Consider the following 27,585-nt stretch of genomic DNA (forward strand, 5'->3'; position numbering starts at 1 on the left):
ATGCCACAATTTCTTTATCCGCTCACTGAAAGGCCTTTGTGTTGTTTTCTTCTGGTTTTGACAATTATGAATAGAGTAGCCTTAAACACACATGGAAAAGTTTTTGTGTGAACCTGAATTTTTGTTTTTCTAGGGTAATTATCTGGTCAGGGAAACGCTGGGTCATAGGATAAGTATACAATTAATTTTATAAGAAATTGCCAAACTGTTTCTCAGAGTAACATTTTGAATTCCCATTAGCAATGCAGGAGTGCTCTGGTTGTCCTATATCCTCACCAAATCTTTGTGCTATATAGATTTTTATGTTTCATTTTGTTTTTTATTTTAGAAATTCTAATAACTGTGCAGTGGTATCTGTTTGTGATTATAATTGGCATTTTCCTAGTTACTAATGATGTTGAGCAACCTTTTGTGGGTTTATTTACCAACTACATAACTTCTATGGGGAAAAGTCCTGTTAAATCTCTTGGGCATTTTCTTTTTATTGTATTGTTTGTCTTCTTACTGTTGACCTTGGGTTCTTTATAGATTCTAGATGATAGTCCTTTTTTGGACATGTATTTTGCAAATGTTTTCTTCCATTCTGTAGCTTGTCTTCTTATTCTCAAATTTTTTAAGAGAGCAATAATTTTTTGTGGAAGTCCAATTTGTCAGTATTTTATTTTTTTAATGAATTGCACTTTTGCCTAACTCAAGCTTATGAAGATTTTCTTATATGTTTTCTTTTAAAAGTTTCATGGATTTATACTTTACATTCATATCTGTGATCCAATTTGAGTTCATTTGAATTAATTTCAATAGTTTGAGATTCAATTTTTTTTTTTTATTTTGAGTGACTAATAGTTCTAACACCATTTATTGGAAAGTTCATTGCCTCTCCATTGAATTTCCTTTGAACTTTTGTCAAAAATCAATGGACAATATTGGCCATATTTGTGTGGTTCTATTTCTGTACTCTGTTTTCTATTCCACTGATCTATGTATGTCTCCCTTCACCAAAACCATGTGTTGTAATTATATGGTAAGTTTTAAAACTAGAAGCATGAATCCCTCAACTTTATTTTTCTTTTTCAAAATTTTTTGGACCTCTAGTTTCTTTTTCTTTCAATACACATTTTATTTTTAAAAAATTTTTTTTCAACGTTTTTTATTTATTTTTGGGACAGAGAGAGACAGAGCATGAACGGGGGAGGGGCAGAGAGAGAGGGAGACACAGAATCGGAAACAGGCTCCAGGCTCCGAGCCATCAGCCCAGAGCCCGACGCGGGGCTCGAACTCACGGACCGCGAGATCGTGACCTGGCTGATGTCGGACGCTTAACCGACTGCGCCACGCAGGCGCCCCTCAATACACATTTTAAAGTCTGTTCATTCACGTATGAAAATAATCCTGCTGGAATCTGTATTGATCTTTAGACCAATTTGGATAGAATTGACTTCTTAACTATCCTGAGTCTTCCAACTCATAAACATGCTATGTTTCTCGATTTATTTAGATCTTCTTTACTTTATTTCATCAGTGTTTTGTAATTTTCATCACAGAAATCCTGTACAATTGTGTTACTTATGTGTAATACACAAGTGTTTTATTTTTTGGAGCATTATTTTCCAAATTTCAAATTCCAATTGTTTGTTGCTGGAATATAGAAGTGGTTTTGTGTGTGTGCGTGTGTGTGTGTGCGTATGTGTGTATTAACCAAGGTGTTAACTTTGTACCCTGCAACATTGTTAAACTCATTAATTACTTCTAAGAGTGTTTTTAAAATTTTCTGGAAATCTCTAGGTGAACAAGCAGGTAATCTGTAAGGAGAGTTTTGTTTCATCCTTTCCTGCCTGTATGACTTATTTTTTTTGCATTATTGCACTGGCTAGAATTTCCAATATGATGTTCAATAGGCATACTGAGAGTTTACCTTGTTGTTTTGTTGCCAAATATAGAGGGAAATTTAGTCTATCACCAAGTATGATATTAGTTGTAGAGTTGTGTGTGTTTGTGTGTGTGTGTGTGTGTGTGTGTGTGTGTGTGTAAGCCCTTTATCAGGTTAAGAAAGAGCCTTTCTATTACTGGTTTGATGTCATGAATGGATGTTAACTTTTGCCATAAATTTTTTCAGCACCAGCTGATATGATCATGTATTTTTTCTTTTTAATTAATTTTAATTAATGCAGTAATATGATGTATGCTGCATTACATTGATTTCTGAGTACTGAGTCAACCTTGCCTTCCCATGTGGTTGTCATGTATTTTTCTTTTAACATATTACTAGATTCTTTTTGCTAATATTTTATGGGGAATTTCTGTGTCTATATTCATGAAAAATATTAGTCTGCAGTTTTCTTTTTTTTTTTTAATTTTTTTTTTCAACGTTTATTTATTTTTGGGACAGAGACAGAGCATGAACGGGGGAGGGGCAGAGAGAGAGGGAGACACAGAATGGGAAACAGGCTCCAGGCTCTGAGCCATCAGCCCAGAGCCTGACGCGGGGCTCGAACTCACGGACCGCGAGATTGTGACCTGGCTGAAGTCGGACGCTTAACCGACTGCGCCACCCAGGCGCCCCTGCAGTTTTCTTTTTTTATATGGCCTATGTGTGATTTTAGTATCAGGGGAATGCTGGCCTTAGAAAATAAGTTAGGCATTGCTCCCTTTGCTATTTTCTAGAAAAGATCATGTAAAATTGGTGTTGTCTTTAAATTTTTGGTAGAGTTTTTCAATAGAACTATTTGGGTCAGGAGATTTGGGAAGGGAAGTTTTCCAAGTATGAATTCAGTCTCTTTAATGAATATTGGTCTTCATAAGTTGTATATTTCTTTACTGATGAGATTTTTAGTTTGTGTTTGATCACCCCTAAGTTTTTTTCTAAGGTTGTTTGTACTATTCCCTTATTATTCCTTTAATGTCTGTCTCTTTAATTACTGATATTCATAAAATGTGCCTTCTCTTTCCCTTTTTCTTTCATTATCAGTCTGGTTAGAGACTTTCAAATCTATTAATCTCTTCAAAGAATCAGCTTTTAGTTTCATTGATTTTCTCTGTTGTCTTTCTGCTCTCAATTTTATTGATTTCTTCCCCTTTCTTTATCATTTACTCCTTGTGCTTGTTTTAGGTTTATTTTGATCTTCTTTGCTAGTTTTTAAAGATGGAAGTTTAGGGGCACCTGGGTGGCTCAGTCGGTTAAGTGTCTGACTTTGACTTAGGTCATGATCTTGTGGTTTGTGAGTTTGAGCCCTGTGCCGGATTCTGTGCTGACAGCTGGGAGTCTGGAGCCTGCTTCAGATTCTGTGTCTCCCTCTCTCCCTCTCTGCCCCTACCCCGCTTATGTGCTCTCTCTCTCTCTCTCAGAAAATGAATAAAATTTTTTTTAAAAAATAAAAAAAAAAAAAAAAAAAAAAAAAAAGATGGAAGTTTACATTATTGGTTTGAGACCTTTCTTACTTTTTAAAAATGTTCCTAGTATGAACATTTAAAGCTATAAATTTCCCTCTAATCACTGCTTTAGTTGCATATCATAAGTCTTGACATGTTCTATTTTCATTTTTCTTCAGTTCAAGATATTTTCTAATTTCCCTTGAGATTTATTTGATTCATGAATATTTATAACATATGGCTTAATTGTTAATTGTGGAGATTTTCCACTTATCGCTCTGATATTGATTTCTAATTTCAATTCCATTATTTTCAAAGACGATTCTTTGCTTTATTTCAATTTGTTTACATTTGTTAAGATTTGTTTCATAGCCAAGAATACAGTACATATTTGTGAATATTCCATGTGCACTTGAAAAGAAATGTGTATTCTGTTGCTAGGCAGAATGTTTTATGTGCCAATTAGATCAGCAGTTTTCATCTGGCGGGGATTTTGCCCCCCAGTGAGGAGTTGGCAATGTTTAGAGACATTATTGTTGTTAAAACTAGTAGCGAGCTATTTGCATTTAGTGGGTAGACTCTTCTGGCCTTTTGCTGGCTAAATATCCTACAATGTATAGAACAGAACTTTCCCCCATCACTGCCCCACCTCTGCTAACAACAAAGATTTATATGGTCCCAAATGTCAGTAGAGCCAAGGTTGAGAAACCCTGTTCCTTGTGATTTTCTCTCTAGTTGGTTTGTTGATTATTGAGTGACAAGTATTGATGTCTCCACTTCTAATGACAGACCTATCTCTTTTTCCAATTTTGCCAGTTTTCAATTCTTTTATATCAAACTCTGGTCTTAAGTACATATACACTTATTATTTTCGTGTCTTCATGGTGAAGTGTATCTTTTATCATTATGTGGTATTCTTCTTAATCTCAGGTAAGTTTTCATGCTCTGAAACATACTTTGTCTGATATTAATAAAGTCACTCCAGTTTTCCTTCAATGTTTGTGTAGTGTGTCTTTTTCCATTCTTTTAGTTTAACTTACTTTTGTTTAAAGTAGATTTCTTGTAGATAGCATATAATTGGGTCTTTTTCTTTTATTATTCATTCTGATAATTATACTTTGGATTGCTGCGTTTAGGTCATTTTCATTTAATGGAAGTATCAATACGTTTGGATTGAGGTCTACCATTTGAATAGTTGGGTTTTTTGCTCCATTTCCCCTTTTCTGCTTTCTTTTAGATTACTTGACTTCTTTTTTACAGTTTCATTTTAATGTTCGTATTTTGGTTTTTCCTATGTCTGTATATTATTTTAATGATTGCTCTGGAGATTTAAAATATACATACTTAACTTTCCACAGCCTACTTAGAATTAATATTTTAATTTAGTGGGAAAATGCCCGCATCTGACTCCTGACAGCATGCTTTTGTTCAGGGTGGGAGCTTGGCCCAAAATAGAAAATCAGCAAGCAAGCTTTAGAAAACAGCCTCTAGAACAAGAAAGAACAGTTTTCATTCTCTTCCCAGCTGAAGATCTTCCTTGCTCCTGAGCCTCAGTCTTCCTCCCTTTACAATGATGATAATCCGATGGATCTTACTGGATTGTTGAAGATTAAACGGAATATGTGCAAAGTTCTGATAATAATAGTTAATAGTTAACATTCATCAACCTTTTACTATGTGTCAGGCACTGTTGTAAGCGCTTTATACTTAGATAACTTGCACTCCCCAAGAGCCCTACAGGGGGGATGTTTTCATAAACGAGAAAATTGTGGCATTAAAAATTGAAGAAAACTCTTCAATGTAGATCTAGACTTGTAAGCTAAGCATTCTGAGGCCAGAAGCTACCCATGACTCTGTACCTTCTACTTCTCTGTATGGCGGCAGTCATAACTATGATCATACCTACCAGTGCAGAGGTGTCTACAGTTGAATTTCAGTGTGAAGTCTGTGAAGGGAGGAGGTGTAGGGGGTAGGAAGTAGAAAAAGACAGCATTCTTTTACATTCTGCCAGGCTCAACCCTGGCTCCTCCACACTCATCCGCACAGCGTAGGCACACACTCTCCCTTGTGGGCTGAGCAAAAGACGTTCCTGGGCTGTTTCTGTTGCACTGCAGTGATAGTAACTGAGGCATGACTAGTGCCTCTGGGTCCGGAAGGTGAGGAGAGATGTAATACGTAAGTCATTCTTCACTCCCCCCTCATTTCATATCCAGGCTAAGCCGCTTTTTTTTTTTTTCATGTTTCTTTATTCTTGAGAGAGAGAGAGAGAGAAAGAAAGTTGGGGAGGAGCAGAGAGAGAGGGAGACACAGAACCCAAAGCAGGCTCCAGGCTCTGAGCTGACAGCACAGAGCCTGACACTGGGCTCAAACTCATGAGCTGTGAGATCATGACCTGAGCCGAAGTTGGATGCTTAACTGACTGAGCCACCCAGGTGCCCCTATGCTGCTTCTGAGAACTCAGCACACCCACCCTAAGGATTCATGAGATAACTGAAGGAAACACTAGATTTTTGTGAGGGTCTGGGAAGTGGCCGATAGCCAAGAACACACACACACACACACACACACACACACACACACACACTTTACCAGGAGGAGTCCAGGATAATGGAGAGATTCATATTTCAAGGAATGGTACAGAGGGGTGTTGAGCATCCTTCAGGCCAACCTTGCACGCCTAAAGAGGGAATTGAATTTGCTAAAGATCTTTGGCTAGGTTACTCCTGCTGACGCCCTAATTTCTGTCTATCTCGTCTCTAACCATTAGCAAGAGAAGCATTACAATTGGGGGGAGTCTAGTGCCCTCACATCATCTTCTAACTAGACATATTTTCTCTTCTTGTCAGAGCATATCTTCTAGCAGTTTCTTGTGACTTTTCCCTCAAACCGGTCACCAACCAATCAGAACAACACACTCCAAACATACACCCTTACTAAAAGAACATGGCCAAGGGCGGGAAAGGCACCAAGGGCAAGAAGATTACCCTTAATGTGGCCAAGAATTGTGTCAAAATTACATTTGATGGGAAAAAACGACTTGACTTGAGCAAGATGGGAATTACCACCTTCCCCAAGTGTATCCTGAGACTGAATGATGTGGATGAGCTCGACCTTAGCCGGAATATGATCAGAAAGATCCCTGACTCAATCTCCAAGTTCCAGAACCTGCGGTGGCTGGACCTGCACAGCAACTACATCGACAAGCTCCCTGAGTCCATCGGCCAGATGGCTTCTCTGCTCTACCTCAATGTCAGCAACAACAGGCTGACCACCAATGGGCTGCCTGTAGAACTCAATCAGCTCAAGAATATCCGCACTGTGAACTTGGGTTTGAACCATCTGGAGAGTGTGCCCACCACGCTGGGTGCTCTGAAGGAGCTCCATGAGGTGGGCCTACATGACAACATGCTGAGCACCATCCCCAAAAGTATCTCCAAACTCCCCAAGCTCAAAAAGCTCAACACAAAGCGAAATCCCTTTCCCAAGACAGAGGAGTCAGATACATTCATAGATTCCATCAGGAGGCTGGAAAGCTTGCATCTGGTGGAGGAGAAGGATCTGTGTACGACTTGCCTGAGAAAATGCCAACAGGCCCGGGACAAGCTGAACAAAATCAAGACTATGGCCGCAGCAACACCAAGAAGGGCCATCTTTTCTAACCTGGTCTCACCCAACTCCATGGCCAAGGATTCACAGGAAGATTGGAGGTGACCTGGGACCCTGACCCTGAGGCAGGAAGGGGAAAGGGAGGGAGGGAAGATGGCAGGGGGCTGCATCTACAGGGAATTATGGGATCCCCCCATTATTGCAACAGTTCCTCCAGCCAAGCCCATAAAATACCTTTCCCTACCTCCTTGGCTTGTGATTTTGTTGACTGAAGGGCTTTTAGTTCTTTGCCATTCCACACGTTTCTCTCTTCTTTACATGCACACACCCATATGTACAAGCACAATGAGTCAGAAAAGGGCCATCCATCCCACTTCTTCCCAGAAGTCTCCTGTCTACAGCCCATGGCCAGGGCAGCCAATATTGTTAGCATGCTCTTAGTCACATTGTCATACACTTCAGGACCAACTGCCAGCTCCCAAATGTGGAGTTCATTCCACGGGAATGCTTTGGTTCAGGGTTTTGGAAGTCAGGGATCTCAGAGCACGGATTGGTAGGAGGGAAGCTGGACATCTAGTCTTGGGAAGGTGACAAATCTGGGCCACAGAGATGGGCAGATAGTATCATTAAGTGTTGGCAGGTAGTATCTGGGGGTGAAAGCAGTACTATCTTTGTCTCTTGTCTGCACATGCACAATTTGCTCTAGGAGCCTTCTAGACTGAATCTGCAAGCTCTTGACTGGCTGTGAATGAATGAGAGTGCATTCCCCTATTATTATGTCCCATTCCTTTCCAGACTCTCGTGGGGGAGCAAGGAAAGAATGGGTGCAGGTACGGGTTGGTGCAGTCAATACAAAAATACCTTACCAGGCATTGGGCTAGGTGCAGGGACTGTGTCTTAGAGGAAAGCTTGCCTTGTTGTGTGCAGACCAGTTGAAAGAAGGCAGGGCAGAATGTCATTGTCTGAGAAAGTTAGGAGATGTGTGCCAAGATACGTGCAAGCATTGAGAAAAGCCAAAGATTCTGGAGCTGGACAGATCTAGGTCCAGGGCAGCTCTGCTTCTTTCTTGTCATTTCTCTGGACATCTTACTTAGCTTTAGTTCCCTCATCTATAAAGTGGGGAAAATACCGGCCCCAACCATAATGGTTGTTGTGCATCTAAAGCAGATGGCACACGGAGTAATTACTCAAGAGAAGTCATTTCTCTGTATGATCTGCAACTTGGTACATCTCAAAGCTGAAACAATACTTTGGACCGTCCCTAGTCACACTAGATCTTTGGCATAAATATGACAGTGGTAGAGTCAATTCTCACAGTAGCTGAGAACATTCTATGCACTATTCACTCATGCTCATCCATACCTTCATACTGCCTAAAAGGAAAGGATCACAAAAGACATATTTAGGAAAGCCTTTTTCTTTTCTTTTCCTAATCAAGACTTTCCTATGTCAGTGGCAAGTTTTTTAGTGGTCAGTGGAAAAGTAGAGAGATCTGTTCACTCAGCAGGACTAGCTTACTTCTTTTTTGCATTATAAACCATAGCAGACAGCATACTTCATTTCTTCACCCATTACTGCTATTTTCCTTTGTAATGCTTAGCTGTGACAACTGTTCCTAAAATCTCTGAAGATATGAATCAAAGTTCCCCCTTCAGCTTTTCCCTTTATTAAATGTTTTCCATTATAAAAATTACAAAACCACAACAGAGTTTTAAATATAACATCTTCAAGTATCTACAATTCTACAATGTAAGCCAGCTATAATATGGGCAGATTTCCTTATTATTCTTCTGTGTATATTTTTATATGCAGTTAAAATTATAGCATTTACATCATTTTCATCCTGCTTTGAAAACCAAGTCATTACATGGTCTTGGAAACCACAATTTTAAACATCTGCAAGCTAGCCAAACACACACATAAGTTACTGTTGGGCATTTGAGCTGTTTCCGGTTTTTCACTAATAGAAATCATTTTGTGATGGAAGCCTATATGATGAAGACTTTAAAAACTGTTTTTGCATTATTTTCTTGGTATACCTTCATTATTACAAATACGTTGAAGTGTGGTTTTTAAAAATAATTTTTAATACATGCCATCAAATAACTTATAACAAGATTACACATTTATGTATCTCCCAGTAATATATTAGAGATTCTGTTTCACTACATCCTGGTCAGCTTTGAGTACCATCCTTTACATTTTCCCCTTCGCTTAATGTCTGAAATGATATACTAGAAGCCCTTCCCAAGGTGGGTGGAGCAGTCATGTTTGTGACGTGCTTGATGAGATGTCATGCCTTAGGCTCAGGAGCCATCACTGGCATGTTGGCCTTGAACATGTCCCTAACTAAGGTCGCCATTCTGCTATTTTAGCTACTTCCTCTCTCACCCAAGAAGTACAGAATCCATGCAAGGGCATATGATCCTGGCTAGTTATTTGGATATTACCCATTTCCGTTCTTTAGAATTAGTGTTCCCCTCTTAGTCACTCAAAGGGATTGGCAGAGAACAGGAACTAAGAATAAAAGGTCTCCCTGTGCCCCTAGGCGGGCTCCTGGTCTGGACCATGGATTTGCCTCCTCCTCCCTCTCCTGCCCTGTCAGGGCATATTTCCTCCACCGCGCCTGGTCCTGAACAATCTCCAGGCACCAATCCTGGATTCGCTGCCAACTGAGTGGTTGGTGTGCAAGATGACATCATCCTTGTCTTATCTGCCATCCTCGGTCTAGGTGCTTTATTCTGCTTTCTTCCTCATAGCCATGTTTTAGGAAAGGGCTGTAAGCATCGTTAACTTCATGAGGATTGACAAATAAATGGGCAGGGGGCTTTGATTTGCCATAGGATACGTTCACGTTAGACACCTGGTTAGCCAGGAAAATTGGCATTAGAACGGAGCAAAGATTGGAGATAAAGGTGAGTTGTGTGTCCTCTTCCACATTTTATTGCCTTTTTTTTTTTTTGGATCATTAAAAAGGCTTGATGTTAACATTCCTTCACGGTCTAAAATACACAGTCACTTTTCCTTCCTGGAAATTGTATTAAGCTTAAAAACACTTGATAGGAAAAGCATGGGGTTTCCCTTTCCTCAAATGGAACAAAGACCCTATTTAGGCTAACCCAGTCACTGTCCTTTCGGAAAGCCAGGCATGACCTAGGTGACCCCTATATCACCTCTGCCCTTCCTGTGTTTTGCCTCCGTAACCTGGAGTAATTGCCTCAGTCTCTTGTCTCCATCCCCAGGATCCGATCAACATCTCCCTAGAATAGCTTTATGGCAAACCCTTGAAGACTAATCAGCCAACAAGAACAAACGACTCTGAAGAAGAAAAGCCCTCAGTTAGGAGAAGAAAGAGTGGTAAGGGGAACATTCTGGAAGCCAGGCTGTCTGGTGCTGGCCAAGATACTGACTTGCTTCTTAAATTCACTTTGCCTCTCTTTGATTTAGACCATCTGTGTATGAAAATGACTTTGGGAAATACTTAGTGTATTTTTTATGCATATAGAGGAAATGTTTAAAAAATTATAGATATAAATAATAGAAAATTAAAGTTTTAAAAGAAGACTTTAAGACTTAAAAGACTTATGGTCTCTACACTTCTTTTGAACTAGTAAAACTCTCTATGCTAATCGTCTGTGGTAAGTTACGTACTTATAATGCAATACCTCTGAAACTAAAATTTACACAAAAGATTCATACAAAGAAATATACTTAAAAATATGATAGATAAATAAAAGTAGATTTTAATCATTCAGTAATGCACAGGTAGGCAAAGAAGGAAAGAAAGAAAGAAAGAAAGAAAGAAAGAAAGAAAGAAAGAAAGAAAGAAAGAAAGAAAAGAAAAGAAAAGAAAGAAAAAACAAATGAACAACAGGGGAAAAGTAAACAAGGAAACAAAATATAAAATAGCAGATTTATGTCCTCACATTTCAATAATTATATTAAATATAACTAGTCTTCTTTATTTGCCATGGCCCCAAACTAGAAACAACCAAATTTCTCTCAATAGGCAAATGGTTAAACAAACCCTGGTATATCCATATCATGGATACTATTGAGTGATAAAAGGGAACATATTGATACATGCTATGATGTGGATGGATCTCAATAGCATTATTCTGAGTGAAAAAGGCCAGTTTCTGTGGGTCACATACTCGATGATTCCATTTTTAGATCATTCTCTAAAGAACAAAATGATTGAGGTGACAGATCAGTGGTTGCCAGGCATTAATGCTGATGAGGGGTGGTACAGGGTGGGCAGGACCATAAAATGTAGCTCAAGAGATAGCTCTGTGGTGATGAAAACAATTGATTATGATGATAGTGGTAGTGGTTATACGAATCCACAGATACGATAAAACAACACAGAACTATGCACACATATTGTACCAGTGTCAATTTCCTGGTATCGAAATTGTACTAGAATTGCATAAGATGTAACAACCATCAGGGGAAATTAAGAGAAAGCTGTACCGGGACTCTATGTACTATTTTTGCAACTTCCTGTGACTCTATAGTTATTTTAAAATAAAAAAAAAATTTTAAACAATCTTGCAGCCCAGATGCAGCAATAAACAGATCCTTGTACATCAGCCAAGTGCTAATTTATGAGTAAATGTGACAAGCTTAATGTTCTGCAACCATCCCAAAGAGCTAAGGCATTTCAGGAGAAAGAGCACCTTAACCTCAGTTCACCAGATAATCTAAAATGATCCACTGTTGACTTTATGCTTAAAGATGCTACAAATAATAAAAAGAAAATGTGTGCCTTCTCTACCCATGTTCCAGGTTTTCTGGTGGTGGCTGGGCACAAGCAGCAAGTTGGGTGGGGGACCTTGAGCCAGCGAGTCTCTCCCTTCCCAGTTCTAGGTTTTCACCCCCCCTCCCCGACCCCCTTCGGTCCAATGTAAGCAACGTGACTAAGTGGAGCTGGAAGGACAAAGGGGCCAAGCTTGGGGTAGACAGAGAGGCTTGATTTACGCTTCTACCTAGAAGTGGGTCTGAGGTCATGGCCAAGGGTATGGCAAAGAGGAGATGTGAGCAAGAGACAGAAGACTGACATGAACGGGGCCCGAAACCAAGGTCTGCGCGTGACCCAGGCAGTGCTCACTGGAGGCCACCAGGCTCAGCTGCTCGTGGCCTATTGAGCCAACCAGGTGAAAAGTTCCTCAATGCAGGGGCATTGGTCATACCACCAGGTTGTTTAGTTCACCTCCGGTTCCAGCAACTCTGCTCTAGACCCCCAGGGTCTGAGTGGTGTAGTCTCAGCCATTGCCCTCCAGGGGCTGTTTTCCCAAGAACAAGGGGCATGTTCCTGCACTCAGCCATGGGGCCGAAGCTATCTTTATCAAAGCAGTCTATGCACATGACAGACCCCTAGCCTCCCAGCTGGTCAACAGTGTTGATCTCTGGAGAGTAGGACGGAAGGAACGGTCATGGGGGCGGGGGGGGACAGGTACTTGAGTTTTAGCCTCCATGCTGCTAGCAGTGGTGTCTTGGAGGGTACGACTGACTATCATCTCGTGGGAATTGATAACTTCTCATGGGTGTTTTTCTGAACTCTTGTCTTGCATTATTTTTCAAAGGGAATCTATAAAGGAAACTCCGACAACCCTCCACTGCAGGACTTTGTGCCAAAAAGTGCATTTTCTCGTAAACATTATATTTAAGTAAGCTAGGCAATCGAGAGAACACTTCAGAAATTACAAATACGCAGACACAATCAGGTCCTAAAGATAAGCCTGCCACACACATAACAGCCTCCTCCAGCCCAGGGACACCTTGCCCTGATGACACGGCAAGGGAGCATTTCCGATATGTCAGAGACCGTGGCTATGGAAGGATGCCTCTAGCCCATTTAAAGGCGTGTGCTGTGTACAGCAGAGACCCGAGGGAAGAACCAGATAACCATCCAAGCCTTTTCTCATCTTGGTGAGAGTTTTCCAAATTCTCGGCTCAACAGGAACTGAGACCACTGGGAAGAAACATAACAGATCCAGATCGCACGGGCATCCCAAAGAAATGTCTGTACAGAAATAAGTCCAAATGTTAGGGCCCTACTTTTTCAGAGTATCAGTATAGAAGATTCTATTCTGCAGGGCTCTTTTTTCATATCATGTGAAAAGGGAATTGCCTTCTTTGGTACCCACTACCCTTTAGATAAGGACAAATTTAACATTCAATGCCAAGAGAAAGTATTTGCTAGAAAAAAAAAAAGAGTTCACGAAGTCCCCTGTTTCTTGTTTTCTGACCCTGGAAAATAATGTAACCCAGGAAAATTGCATTTTTTTCCTAGTGTCAGGATAATTAGGTAACTAGATCACTCTATTTACCTGATCTAGTTGTTCGTTAACCTACTCACATCTACTTTTGTCTCCTTTAAAGGAATTTTGGGGCCTTTTTTTTCGAGAGAGAGTGGGGGGCGGGGAAGGGCAGAGAGAGAGGTTGTGGGGGAGAATCTCCGGCAGGCTCCACGCTCAGTGCAGAGCCCGACACGGGGCGTGATCCCACGACCCTGGGATCATGACCTGAGCCGAAATCAAGAGTCAGACACTCAACCCACAGAGCCACCCAGGTGCACCTTTGGGGTCATTTCTAAATGAATATTGTACTGGTGCTGCATTTAATTTTGAAGCTGTTTGCAGCCCTTTGTGGAGGTTACAGAGAACGAGTGTGAGGATGTGTGTTTACTCACATACATTCTCAACCAGCTGCCCTTTCCCTGTCACTTCAGCTATTGTTTCGGTTTTTCCAACTGGTCCTCCTCACATCTCAGCAGAGCCTGCCTGCGTCTTACGTTGTGGAGCTTTCTGGCTGTCAGAAACTTGGCTGGCCAAGTGTCTAGCTGACTTTATATAAGAAACTCCTGGAGGCTTCCAGAGTCTTACACTCCATGAATATCTATATCTGATTATGCCACCTTGCTGCCGTTAGAATGCTCTAGTCTTGTACCATGGGGACACACAGATGGATTACAGATCCCAGGCTCATCCAGCTTTTACAAGTATTTCCCATTTAGGATCCAGGCCTACAGAACCTCCTTAGAATTCAGTTATGGAGGCAGCCATTGTCATTGGAATTCAGGCAGAACTCTGGCGCCCAAAAGCTCTGGTTTCCTATATATGTAGAATGGCCTGGAGAGGGGCCAAATCAGCTTTTGAGAGCTGGGAGTTGAAGATACAAAACCCACAGCACAGGCCAAGACTCTTGGGCTAGTTGAAAACTCTCGGAATGGACTGCACACTTCTATCAGAGATGAGAAGCTCATGTTCATCAGAATGTCCAAAAAGCAAATGGGGATACTTCAAGACTCATGGTATGTAATCCAAATGGAAAATCATCAGGTTTTCTCTACGCGTAGGGACAATGGCCAGCCAAACCCTCCTAAGCCTGGGCACCACTGTTGCCTTCCCTCTCTGAAACTCCTGATGGTACAGTGGGGCTGGTGGGAGGTGGACTGGAAAGGAGAGATGCACAAGATCTGAGAGCACAGACAGCCACCTGTCTTTAATCAAATGTTCCATAAACATGCCTGAGATATACAGCAGGTGGTGCTAAAACTAAGCACAGGAATTACAGTATTTATTGAGCACCTACTACAAGCCCAAACTGGTTCAATCTCAAAGCCCACTGCTGGCTATTTCAGCACAGTCCCACCAGGTCCCTGGCTGCTTGGGTGGGCCTAGAGCCTAGGACCAGTGCTCCCACTGGGGCTTCCTCATTCTGTCGAATGCCTTCCATGAGCTTATGTAAGCATTGCTCTGGCACGCTATGCATTGTTCCCAACCGACTCCAGACCTTTCCTGTTTTATACTTCCCAAGGGTCTCCATGCTTGGAGCTGTGCTAGGGCTGTGCCAGGCAGGTGTGAAATGGCCCCGGAAGATCCTGATCCAATGGGCTCAGATAGCCATCATGGAGAAAATAAATAAAATGGAAATAAAATTAGCACAGTGCCTGGTTGTCCCACACGTGCAAGGTGGTACACAGGTTGGTGTCTAGGGTCATCCCTATGAATGAGTGATGAGTAATTTCCACACCTTTGACTCACCTCTGGGCCAATAATTCTCCTGCTTGGCAGTCACTTTTGTACAGACCCCCAACTTAGTGGTCATAGGTCCTCGTACGTATGTATGTGGCCATAGCTCCATAGTGGAGCTCCTCATATGTATTCTTCCCTCTGCTCTTCCTTTGTCTGCCCTCCCCAATCCTGAGGCAGAAATTCAGAAGCTTACTTGTGTGGACATAGGTATGCATTGTTGGGGCAAGGCATCTCTAAGACTCTGAGAGGAACGGTATCGAAATGGACAGAGTGAGGCTCACGGCTGTGGGGACAGCTGCATGCCCACAGAGTGATATCACAGGCATAATTTATAGGAGGGTGATCTGCAGAGACAAATGGGGTTCAGCGAAGTGCTGTAGTCCCTGGGGAGCTCTCCACATGAGCAGTCGATGGCCATCTTCTTTGCTCACCCCTCAGGATTCATCCTTCTTGTCATCACAGAACCTTGATTCTCTTGGGAAACCACCACCCTGTCAGTCTGGTCTACGTTGCTGGGTGGGACTGATCCCACTCCCAGAAGATGGGTGGGCACGTGACACTGATCTGGCCCGTGAAAGCACTTGATTAGTTCTGGGATGGGCACTAACCTAACTTTGGCAAATGAAACTTATTTTTGAGATTTTTGCTAGAATTACTGGGACAGAGCACTCCCCATATGGTAGAATTCCTAACTTACTGACTGTCAGCCTGGAGCTACTGGGGACATTGATGCCATTATGCTTGGACAGCCTGCCAAGAACCGAGTCAACTCAAGGGAAATCCTCCCTATGAAATACACGGCTACAGTGGGTGGGGTTTATTGAGTCCAGAGATCCAGCCATGCCTGGAGCCAGACCTTTGTTGGTCTCCAGGGAGATGAGGTGATGGATCTGTTTTTCTGCTTCAGTTAGTTTGAAGTGGCTTTACATACCTGCCCTGAAACGTTGCAGAGAAATCCAAGTGTGGACATTAACGTTTGTATGAAACAGAAATAATACGAGGTCGCCAGGGCTGATATTCAGCTAATATGCACAGTTAGGACTGTGCCATTGTTGAACTATTGAGATATGTCCATTCCAGTTGGTAAACAGTTACTCCCTCTCCACCTGCCCAGTACTGCCCCGGCCTGCTGGACCATCCCTTGGCACGCCCTGGACCTCCCCACTAAATCTACCAACTAAAGGGAGGCTTCCGCTGGCAGCTACTCCGACTGGTCTTTCGAAGGTGATCGGTGTCCCCCGTGTTGCAAAATTCAATGGTCATTCCTTAGCTCTTCTCTTGCTTGGCCTGCCAATAACATTTGGACACCAACACAGCTGGCCACTCCCTCCTTGAACACTCTACGTGGCTTAAAGGACACCTTCCACACCTGCAGCTCCTCCTGCCTTCCTGGCCACAGCTTGAATTTCTTTTGCTGGCTCCTCTCCGTGTCCTTCACTTCTAAAGGTTGGCAGACCCCAAGGCACAGTCCTTAGACCTCTTTCCCATGTGCATTCATTCTCTTGGTGATCTTAGCCAGGCTCACGGCTTTAGATACTACTCCAGATTTACATCTCACCTGGACCTTTCCCTTCAAGTCTAAACTTCTATACCCGCTGGCCTACATGACACCTCCACTTGGTGTCTGGCAGGCATCTCAGAATTAACATGTCCACAACTCAGCTCCTGATAAGCAACACACCCCATAGTATTTCTTCCTGCGGTGTTCCCATTTCATCTCCCCCTTGCTCGAGCTCCCCCTCTCTCTCTCTCACACACACACCCCCCACACTTGCTTTGTCAACAAATCCCAGCAGATGTACCTTCAAAACATGTCCATAAACAGAGCCCTGCAAACCGTCTTCCTGCCACCCCACCTCCCTCCAAGCCGTCACCATCTCTCAGCCGCATGACTGCACAAGCCTCCTAACTGGACTCCCAAGCTTCTGCCTTTGATCGGCTACGCTTCATCTTGACACAGAAGCCAGAGTGATTCTTTTAAAATTTAAGTCAGGTCACATCATTCCTCTGATACTGCCCACTTATTCAGAGCGAAGGCCAGTGCCATTAGCAGGAGCTCCTAAGGCTTGCATGAAGCAGCTCCTGCTACCCCTCTCCCTTCTCTTCCCTGCACCCCAAGCACTCTGGCCCCAGCTGAGCCCAGTGTGCTCCCCCTGGGGGCCTTTGCTTTGCTCTTCCCTCCGCCTGAAATGCTCCTTCCCCGTTTACCTGCAGAACTCCCTTCCCCACTTTGTTCACATCTGAATTCAAATATTGCTTTGTTGGTGACGGCTTCCCTTAACCACCCTGTCTAAGATTTCAACCCTTCCCTCTACCGACTTTTTAAAAAATATTTACACTCATTATTTAATAGGTTTTATATTTCACTCATTTACATTGTTTTCTTTGGTCCTCCTCAAGAAAATGTAAACTCAAGGGGCGCCTGGGTGGCTCAGTCGGTTGGGTGTCCGACTTCAGCCCGGGTCATGATCTCACAGCTCGTGAGTTCAAGCCCCGTGTCGGGCTCTGCGCTGACAGCTCGGAGCCTGGAGCCTGCTTCGGATTCTGTGTCTCCCTCTCTCCCTGCCCCCTAACCCACTCGCATTCTGTCTTTGTCTCTCTCAAAAATAAATCAACATTAAACAAATTTTTTTTTAATAAAAAAAAAGAAAATGTAAACTCAATAAGGACAGGGGAGGTTTTGAGTACTTTGCTCTGTCAGACAACAACCACCACATGTAACAAGCTATTGATAAATCATTGTGCACGATTTGGTGGTACCCATTCCATGGTCATTATAAATATTTTGGTTTTTTGGTGGTTTTTTTTTTTCCACTATATTTTGAATGCCACTCCTGGGGACACCCCTCTCTACCCTATCCGTCATACTCCTGGAAAAAATCAGGAACCACCTTCTTCTTCCAGTTTCACTCCTAATTGAAATAAAAGCACTCACCAATCCTGAGTTAGCCTTCTAGAGAAGCGGGTATTTGTAAACGGAGGCCTTGGGAGGAGGCTGTCAGCCTTCCGTTCCCCGGTGAGGATGCTCCATATCACAGATTCATGAATTATTATCTGCCTCACATTACACCGTCTGCTAATTTAGCTTCTGAGCTTTCAGAGAGTCTCATGTAGGAGGGACAAACCTGAGATTGCTCACGACCCCCACCTGGGGCCCTGACACCAAGGCTGAGCCTGGGCTGACACCACACCAGGTGACCTGCCCCACCCACCGTGGGCAGAGGGCCGCTTCTTGCATTTTGGTCTGAAAACGCCGCAGAGCACATGAAATCCCAAGTCTGTTTGTAGAGGTTTCATTGGCAGAAGGAACTCCAGGAGTAGGAGGAGAGGGTGGGGATGGGAGGGAGAAAAATGGAGGAGAATGCGGATTGATGCATCTTTGGATGCTTCTTTACGGTAGGATCAGACAAATGAAGACAATCCAAGCAAGGCCAGCACCATGCCCAGAGAGCACGGCTGGGCTCATGGCTGTGCCATTACCTTAGATTGAGAGGCTCCTCCGTGATGCCTTTCCCTTTCAAGCTGGGCTGGAAAGAGCAGAAGCTAAACAAAAAAGGAAAAGATCATTCCAGCAGCAGAGTCAAGACTCTTCCACCACCAGAGAGACATTTTTGGTGCCAGTCAAGAGGTAGGGTGCAGACTTGCCCCTCCCATCCCCCATCCTGTCCCCAGGGCATGAACACCAGACCCAGGTGCACCTCTGAGGCAGGCCCTCAGCATCCCCTGGCATTATACACTCTGGCCTTAATAAAAATGGTAATAAAACAATAGTTACAATAAAAGCCATGTATGTGTTTTGGATACCTCCTCTGGGCCAGGCACTTGACAATCCTCCCATTGCCAATTCCAGCAACCACTGAAAATGCCATCTAATTTAAGGCTCCTTGAGGCAAAGTCATGGAGGGGATGGCCAACATTCACTGCCTGAGTGAGGGATATATAAAACTTCTAGATTAACTGTGACAAACTATGCTTAACATAGAGAAATCACAGGGAGAAATGGATGTGAGGTACAGCCTGGCACTATCTACCTCCTCAGTTGTGTCTAAAATGGAACTTGAAGAAAATTTTGGGAGGCAATATAACAGCGCCCCTTGGAGGCGCCTCAGAGGAAGGCTCACAGTCAATGGAGATGTGCCCAGAGCTGGCGCAAACAGCCTCTCTGCAGGAGTTGTTTTCTCCATTCTGGCCCTGCCCTTTGGACCCAGCAGCTGGTTGGAGTGCCAGTGACTGGCCAGGGCCAACAGGAAGACAAGGCTAGAACTTCTGAGCACAAAATGGGGCTTCCCAGACTGGGGGTGTCAAATATCACCTCAGAAGTCCCAACCCAAAGTGGAGCGGAACATACCCTCCCCCAACTTCTGTTAATACACTTTCTGTGTTGTCTGTCTATGGCTAGGAACCTGCTTTCCTTTCTAGCCCTTCTAGATTCTCCACAGATCTATTTATCTGTAACTTCAATAATAATGAAAAAAAAAATAACCATTAGAACTAAAAAAATTTAAACACTAGCATAGATTTCTTGGACTGATTCATTAATCTATTTGAAGAAAGAAGTTAAACTAAAACAGCAGGCTTCTCTCTTTAAAGAAAGAAAAAAGATGTTCCATGAAGAAGTGGGAAATCAGTTGTTTGGAATTCTTTCCAGTGAAATATGAAATTGGAACAACTAAAATTGGCAACTGGGATCAAAAAGAAAAGATTAAGCCAAAAAAAATTATTTGGAAAATTAAAAAGCCAAGCCAGAAAATTCTGGAAGGCCCATTAAACAGCCAGCTTCTTAAATGTGTTGTGTCTGCACAAGTTTTTCCCCCTTTAGTCATTACTGTCCTAAACCACTTCAGTCCATGAAATGGAGCCTGTTTCTCGGATTTAGGGAAGGCATTTCTGCATCTTTTTCTATACTTCATCCCATGATTCAATAGCTCCGTATGTCAGTAGGTTCTTCCCATGTCTGATCTAAATCTTGCTTGCTGTGGGTTGAGAACAGTTCTCCCGAGAACAGAGCTGAGCTGTCTTTGTCCTGTTCTCAGTTCATGATCAGTTTTCTCCGAGGAGGATTTTCAAACCCTTACCTTTTGAAGACCTTACTCCGATCGCTGTTGTGAAAGACAAGAAACTTGGAATATCCATTTTGGAAAAAGAGCTCCAGGGCAATGTCCTATAAAGAGGAGAAACCCTTTTCATTGCTACTGAAGTTGCCCGAAATGGAGAAACCCAGGCCACAGAGCCACTAGCAATGGGTCATTTGGTTCTCTGTGTCAGACAACCCTTTCTGGTTGGTTCTTCCAACCTTCTAAGGGGGTACAAAGACTTTAGTGACACTGATGAAGGGAGTCCCCACAAAATCGGTAGGAGGGCAGGAGGGCCTCAGACTTTCTTTGACTGAAGCAGGAAGCAAGAGCTCCACTCCCGGGATAAGCCAGATAAGGAATAGACAGAGGGAGGAAAGGGCCTGGTGATACCTTCAGACTCCTCCACTTCTGGGTCACAAGTTTGGTTTCCTGAACCAGAGACTCACCTCATCAGAAATATTAGGGGATGGGTAGATGGGGGGGGGTGGCTGGGTGCATCTCACAATCTGGGCAACACTGTATGTCGACCTATAGACCTGCAGGCACAGGGTGCTTTGCCAAACTCGTTTTGCAGAGCCATTTTGATGTGGCCATGCTGACATGGCAAAGGTATTTTGTTAATGCCTAAGTGAACTCTACATAATTTCTTTTCCCTCCTCCCTCCCTGTCTCCCTTCCTTCTCATCCAAGCTGTGTAAATAACGGACTTGGAACAGCCATAGAGAAGAGTCTACATGTAGGATGAGGCTCAGGGCTGAGACCAGGTCAGGGAGAGAATTCCGAGGGCTGGGGCGGGGGTGGGGGGTGGTGGTGCTGGGCATGGAGGAAGGCGCTGCATCTGACAACTGAGTCAGGTCCCGTTTCTACCTGACTGGTAGTGCTCCCAAAGTCCAGTTCTGGGCTCCAGAGCAGAGGGAAAGTATTTGTGATGATAGCATAACTCCCTCTAGACAGGGTCGGGGTGCATATGGGAGCCCTGCATATTTTTCTACGATAGAAATATAAATACTGTGCAAAGCAGATGATCAGTGCAGATGTAATGGCTTCCCCTGGCAACCTTGAGCACCCAAGATCTGACTTTCTCCTAGGGGAACCCAAGAGAGATGAGGGCCACGCTCACAAGCTTTCCCCGCCCCTAACTCCCACACTACTTGGCCCTGCTCACAAGCTCTCCCGCTTCTCCTTTTCACCACTGTCAGGCTAACCGAACATCTGGAAACAATCACTGTTTACTGAGGGGAAAGAAACTCACTTGCTGATACCTATGTGCTACTATATATAATCTATAAGGTAGACATAATCATAAAATAATAATTTTGAGTATTTAGATGTGCCGAAAAGTGTGCTGAGTGCTATACATGTAATGGTGGAAGAGACAAGACGTGGTCGCCTGTGCTCAAACATGCTACAGTGTCAGGGCCGTGGTCTGGACTAGGCCCATGCTAGCCACACTGTCTAGAACCCTCAGGGCGGGGCTTCTTCCAGTTTTCCCCTTCTAGTTTACTGTCCTTGCAAGGAAGCGCACTGAGGTCAGGCAAGATGAGAATTAACACTTTGTGGGCAAAATCAGTGGAGAGGGAGGAAGAGGGCTGGTTGGATTCCAGCAGCTTGCTGATCCTTTCGAGAATGAGCCCCCTAGAAAGGCCCCCCTGAGCTTCAGTGTCAGAAAATAGTAAGAAGGCCCCCAGGCAGGAGGATCACAGGATGAATTATAGACCCAAAGACATTTACAGATAAAACACTCATTACTAGGTTGATTAAGGCCAACCCCATCCCCCATTGGCCTTAGCAGAACAGAGACTCTCCAGAAAGGGTGGAAGAAGGTTTGGGCCCCTCCCCTCCCACAAGGGTGGTCCCTCCTCTCTTCCTGTTCCTCTGCCAGATGCCTGGGAGGCCTTCGGATGCAGCTTTGATGCTGTAAGGCTGGGCTGGAGAGGCCCAGATGTGTCTGCGGCCAGCAGGGGCTCCTCCCTTCGCACCTGAAGTGAAAAGTCTCAGCAAAGCCCTGACTCTGAAGGGTACTGGCTCTGTTAGCCCCTCGTGAGTCCTTGAAGGCACTGGGTGAAGCTCTGGGACCCTGGTTGGAGGGGACAATCAAGAGATCTCCAAACCACTTGACCCAGGAAGTGCCCAGGAGCTTGAAGATGGTTGAGCCTATGCGGAGGGCAGAGGGGAGGGACAGAGGTCAGCGGAGGGGTCCACAGGCTCAGATAAGGCAGGCTGACCCTTGACTCTTAGTCTTCAGCTCTGCCACAGGGCAATGGAGCTGTCCTGTCCTGTATTCCAGCATCTCCAAGGTCGCTCTGGGATGTGTCAAGGGAAAAGGAAAGCAAAGAGACTGGATCCTAAATGACACAGTAAGAGAGAGAAGGTCCCAGCAGCCAAACAGGAGGAAATGGGGAGAGAATGAAGCAGACTTCAGTACTGCCAACCTGGAAGCCAGGCCCAACATGAGCCAGCGGACTCACAGATGTGTCCCAAAGGCACTGGGCTATGCACAGGTGTGAAGGGGGTCACGGAGGTGTCCTGCACTTTCAGATGGGGCCTCCATAGCACCTAGATGCCTTTTCCATGAAAAGATGGTTCTCCCTCTTGCCCCCTCCCCGGGGCATACCTGCAGGAGGAAGCGTGCCTGCCGGAGCTCCCTGAGGTCCCCATAGCTATGTCTCTGGCACGAGTAGTGGTCGGAGGACCTGTCTTTGCTGCACATGTTGAAAATGAATGGATCGCTGATGCTGAAAAGGAAACACGACATGCAGTGAGAGGGTGTCTGGAGGGCTTGTTCCCCTTCCTGCCCCGCGACATCCCGGACCCCATGTTTCTGGAGACACTGCAGGAAGAGTGCTGCAATCATGACCAGCTAGGGTGCTGGCACCGCTGACTGCTAAACCCTTTCTGAGTCCCTGCCTGGGTCGGCCCTGCCCTGGAGCAGGTGGGGCATCCGTGTCACCGGGTGAGGCGACAGCCTCCAGGGCAGACAGTGGCACAGGATGCAAGGGGTGAGTGTAAGAAGGCTCTCTAGGGTCGAGGGGGTGGAGAAGAGTGAAAGAGACACCCCATTACACATGGAGAAATTTCAGGCCAGAAGGCAGGGGCAGAAAGATGATGAGCCTCCATAAAAAAGCCTGGCTTCAGCAACATGGGGTCTGGGGTGGCCCAGCCACGTGGGATGGCATCTAGAGTACCAGGGGAGAAAGGTGCAGAGAACCCCTGAGCCCCAAAGAGGTGTGCAGCGGGCTGAGAGCACTGGTGGGCTGGAGGATACTGGCCACAGCATCAGCGGTGGCCCCCCGGAGCCCCGACCCAGAGCCAGGAGCCCCCTCAGAGGTCAGAACGACTCTCCCGTGGGAAGAGAGGGAGAGGGGAGAAAGGGAGAACTGTGAATTTGACTAAGATTTATCCCATAGAGGACAACCTGTGCAATGCAAGTAACGGAAACACCTTTCGGTAACCAGATAAAGTTTTTCACCACCAATATGAATGGGGACTTGAGACATAAAACTGATTTCAGGTATAGAGTTACATTTCTGAACTTCTGAGTTATGTAGCAAAGTTAAACTGTGTATGTGACTGCAAAAGCTCTGATCAAATGTCTTTTGGGGACTTGAGCAACAAGGGGCCTCCCAGGCACCCCAGTCCCCAAGAAGCCTGTGTATCAACTACAGACATGAGGAGCCAAGAACTGAAAGAGCCCCCGCAGCAGTACAAGGTGGCGGCGATGGCTGCTATCTCCCCTCCTCGCCACCCCGGCTCCGAGTGTGGCCCTCCCCACCCAGCCTACGGAGCAGGACACCAGGCCTCTGAGCCACCCTTCCCAGGGGAAGCAGACAGATCGGTTTGTCACACCGGTCAGCAGGGCTTCTCTAGTCACGGGTCAGTGGGGGTGGCCGGGCGTCTGCAGTGCTGAGGGCGTGCCCTTGAGCACAATGCAGAAAGGTTCCTCCTGAAGGTGGAAGCAGAAGCTGCTCCTGGGGGTCACAGCCTGAGCCAGGCTTAGCCTCCTGAACAGCCAGCCCTCCAGGATGGAGACTCAGCCCTTTGCAGCTCCTCCTGCCCCTTCTAAGCACAAGCCTCTCAGATCTCTGCCTTGAGCCACATTGCTGTAGAACCGATCAAATACAAAGGTGGCTTTGGTTCTGGATACTTCTGCCTAGGTGCTTTAATTCAAATCTTCCGGCTAAGGCTCTTTGTCCCTGCCCTCAGGGGGAAGCTGAGTTTCCGCTGAACTTCGCTGACTCCCCATGGGGCCGTGATGGTAATTCTCGTTCCTACTCCCAGCTTAGGTCAACCAGCATCTCCGGTCAAGGCACTGGTGAGAATGGCAGTGGCGTTGCCTCCGTGCTCCCGTAGCCCCTTGCTTGTGGGAACCACAGCAAACATCATCTGTGCTTTAGCCACACGTTTGGTTCTTTTCCCAGCAGACTATGAGTGAGTTCCCTGGGGCACGGACCTGTGCCCATGGCTCTCCACCCTCCACATCTTCCCCAGAGCTCTGGGCATGTTTGTTGAGTGGATTGACAAGCATCAGGCCCTACAGCCTGCCAAGCACATCCTGTCTGTTGTTTAATTTAAACCTCATAACCTCCTTACAGAGCATGTGCCATTAGTATTCCCATATCAGAAATGAGGAAACTGCATTCCAAAGAGGAAAAGTGACTTTTCCAAGGTCACATGGAACCGGTTTCAAACCCAGGTCCTCTGACTCTAAAATTGAAGCTCATTCATCAGTACCCTATCTCCTCTGAGGCCGAAAGACCCACTAGCTTTTACAGAGCTCTCCCTGCAAGCTCGCTCCTTGCAGCTCCCTCTGTGCTGACTGATCCTGCAACCCAGCACTCTGAGGCACTGATGATGTGAGGAAGAATGTTCTGGAAAATGCTTTCAGGAAGGAGCTTTTAGGAGGAAATGCATTCATTTTTCTCCTACTTATAGAGATAGAATAACCTGATACGGCAGGAATTCTCAGACAGACCCAAATGCTCAGGAAGACAAAACTGTAAAAAACGTTACTGAGTTCACTGATGTGAGTCCAGGTTGAAGTTCCGTCTTATCTAGTGTTAGTCACACAGCTATGACTGAGTCTCTTTGCCAACACTGTATTCTCCCTGTTCTGTGCATTAAAGCAGAGTTCAGGCCCTTAAGGCCAATGGATAAAAGAAAGGAGGAGCTGATTCATGTCCTTCTTTAGATGGAGCTGTGGCCACAGTTTATAGGATGCTATTCACTACTCTTTTGCATGACAGCTATCATGATAAATGCAAGTTTGCCACAGTGGTTACAGTATCCTTTTTAATATTCTTAACTAGGGAAACCACAGTAAACCAAGTGGTGATCCTATTGGCTGACCTGGTCTTTGGTAGTAAAAGTGGACTTCAGACTAAAATATTTGAAGTTATTTCTGAGCTAATCCAATTATTGTCAGAATTTATACCTGTAATTTATACCCAGAATCATTCACTAGATCATAAACTCGTTACCAGACTCAGCCCACATCTGACTTATCTCTTTGTGTGTATGGAGTCTACCACAGCTGCCTGGCACAATACAGATTTCCAGTATTTGTTGAATTGAATTAAACAGAGAAATGATGCCTCAGAACTGTTGACTGATGTGGAGAAAATGTCTTATTATAAGTACCCTATCACAAAGAGCCAGTTGGATGGCTTGGATTCCAACAAAATGAATCAAATGTTGTATACCTTGTGAGCTTGACTGACACTATTATGGGTAGAGTAGTGTCCTCCAAGAGGGATATGCTATATGTTGAAATCCTAAGCCCCAGTATCTCAGAATGTGGCTTTTTTTTTTTTTTTAGAAATAGGGTGTTTACAGAAGTAATAATGTTAAAATGAGGTCAAGATTGGCCCTAATCCAATATGACTGCTGTCCTTAAACAAAGGGGAAATTTGGACACAGAGACAGACAGACAGACACACACACACACACACACACACACACAGAGGGAAGATCTCATGACACACAGACATAAGGTGGCCATGTGACTGGAGTGATGTGTCTCCAAGCCAAGAAAAGGCAAGGGCTGCAGGGAAACACCAGAGGCTATGAGGCAAGGAAGGATCCTCTCTGAGAACTGGAGAGAGACCATGGCCCTGCTGACACCTTGATTTTGGCCTTCTAGCTTCCAGAATTGGGAGACAATAAATTTGTTTTTTTTAAGCCACCCAATTTTTGGTACTTTGTTATACAGCCCTAGGGTACAAATACAATCATTCTATTCAGGTAATGGGCAATCTCACTGAAAGCAAAATAAACCATCTAGAAAGGTCCTTACCTTCTGAGGAAAGCTCCAAAGTACTCAAGTGCAATCAATGTTGGAGGATTTGCATTGTTCCTGAGTTTTATTTGGGATATTTTTATGGTGCATCAGAGAGCTGCTTTCAAGGTCTAGTGCTCAACTCTACTCAATTTGATGGCAGTCTTTTAAAGAAACATTTCAGGGTTGCGTTAGCTTTATTTTTAACTTGCTTATTTATGTATCTTCCTTAGTCTCCATGGTCAAAATAAGACTTAATCCCCATTGATCTCACATGATCTAATAGCTGGTCTCTGAGAACCGCATCTCCATGAGTGCCAGAAGTTTCTTAGGGCAGCAGACAAGACCTCAGAGAGAAAGCACTGTCTGGTTAACAAATACTTCTTTGAGGTCTGGTGACTAAAATTACCTAAGCAATTCCCAAATGATACTCCAGGGTAGTAATTTGTTCTCACTGCACTCCTACTCGCATTCTAGAAAAATACATTTCCAGACATGGGAAGTCTCCTTTGTCATTGCAAATCAAGTGAGTACCTACAACCCGGCAACTGGGCTTCTATTAAAAGTGCAGATGTAGCCAATTTGATCATGATTAGATGCACCTCATAAACACAATTTGCCTAATCAATAACATCTTCTCTAACACTAACTCGATTTAAACCAGAGGTGGAGAGTGAAGCAATGGATTATGCAAGTCATTACAGGGGCATGCCATGCAGATAGGTAGACGAGAAAGCTTTCATCAGCTCTCAGAAAGGCAAGTCTGCAGACCCATTGTCCGTATTGATCAGTATCAATAAAACATGAGGAATAAGATGGGATGCATGTGCCAAGGATTAATTATGCTCCTCCTGCCTTGGAAAAGCACAGAAGACTCGCAGGAACCGGTGAACATTTGGTATGAATAAAAGATGCAAATGAGCAGAAAGAAAAATGCCAAGCATTTTAAAGCAAATCTAAATCAAAGGAGGGTGGGCTGACATCTATTCTTTCACACTCCTTGAACTCTTGCTTCCTGCCATAGGCTGGAAATGATAACGACAACCAGGAGTTAAAATTTTTAAGTTATTGGCAGGTAAGGCTCTGGTGCTTCTGTCGATAGTCTAAAACAGCAGTTCTCAAAGCGTCGTCCCACACCAGAAGCATCAGCATCACCCAACAACTTGTTAAAATCTCAGGCCCTCCGGCAGATCTATCAAAGTGGAAACTGGGGTGAAGGTGGGTTC

General features: G+C 44.4%; 2 protein-coding genes across 8 annotated transcripts in view; one reads left to right on the forward strand and one right to left on the reverse strand.

The window, feature by feature from the left end:
- Nucleotides 1-27,585, reverse strand: part of WDFY4 (WDFY family member 4) — a 295,461-nt gene that overhangs the window by 61,302 nt on the left and 206,574 nt on the right. For all 7 annotated transcript variants that reach the window (XM_030335435.1, XM_030335436.1, XM_030335430.1 and 4 more), the window contains 3 exons: nucleotides 22,700-22,820; nucleotides 20,087-20,172; nucleotides 18,492-18,554 (listed from right to left, as the gene is read on the reverse strand). In XM_030335435.1, the coding sequence (XP_030191295.1) occupies nucleotides 18,492-18,554; nucleotides 20,087-20,172; nucleotides 22,700-22,820 (270 nt within the window). The remainder of the gene's footprint in view (nucleotides 1-18,491; nucleotides 18,555-20,086; nucleotides 20,173-22,699; nucleotides 22,821-27,585) is intronic.
- Nucleotides 6,310-10,273, forward strand: LRRC18 (leucine rich repeat containing 18). Its single transcript, XM_030335439.1, has 2 exons — nucleotides 6,310-7,073; nucleotides 10,215-10,273. The coding sequence occupies exons 1-2, from the start codon at nucleotides 6,310-6,312 to the stop codon at nucleotides 10,234-10,236; spliced, it is 786 nt and encodes a 261-aa protein (XP_030191299.1). The 3' UTR covers nucleotides 10,237-10,273.

This window comes from Lynx canadensis, chromosome D2 (assembly GCF_007474595.2).
Source record: "Lynx canadensis isolate LIC74 chromosome D2, mLynCan4.pri.v2, whole genome shotgun sequence".
Lineage (NCBI taxonomy): Eukaryota > Metazoa > Chordata > Mammalia > Carnivora > Felidae > Lynx > Lynx canadensis.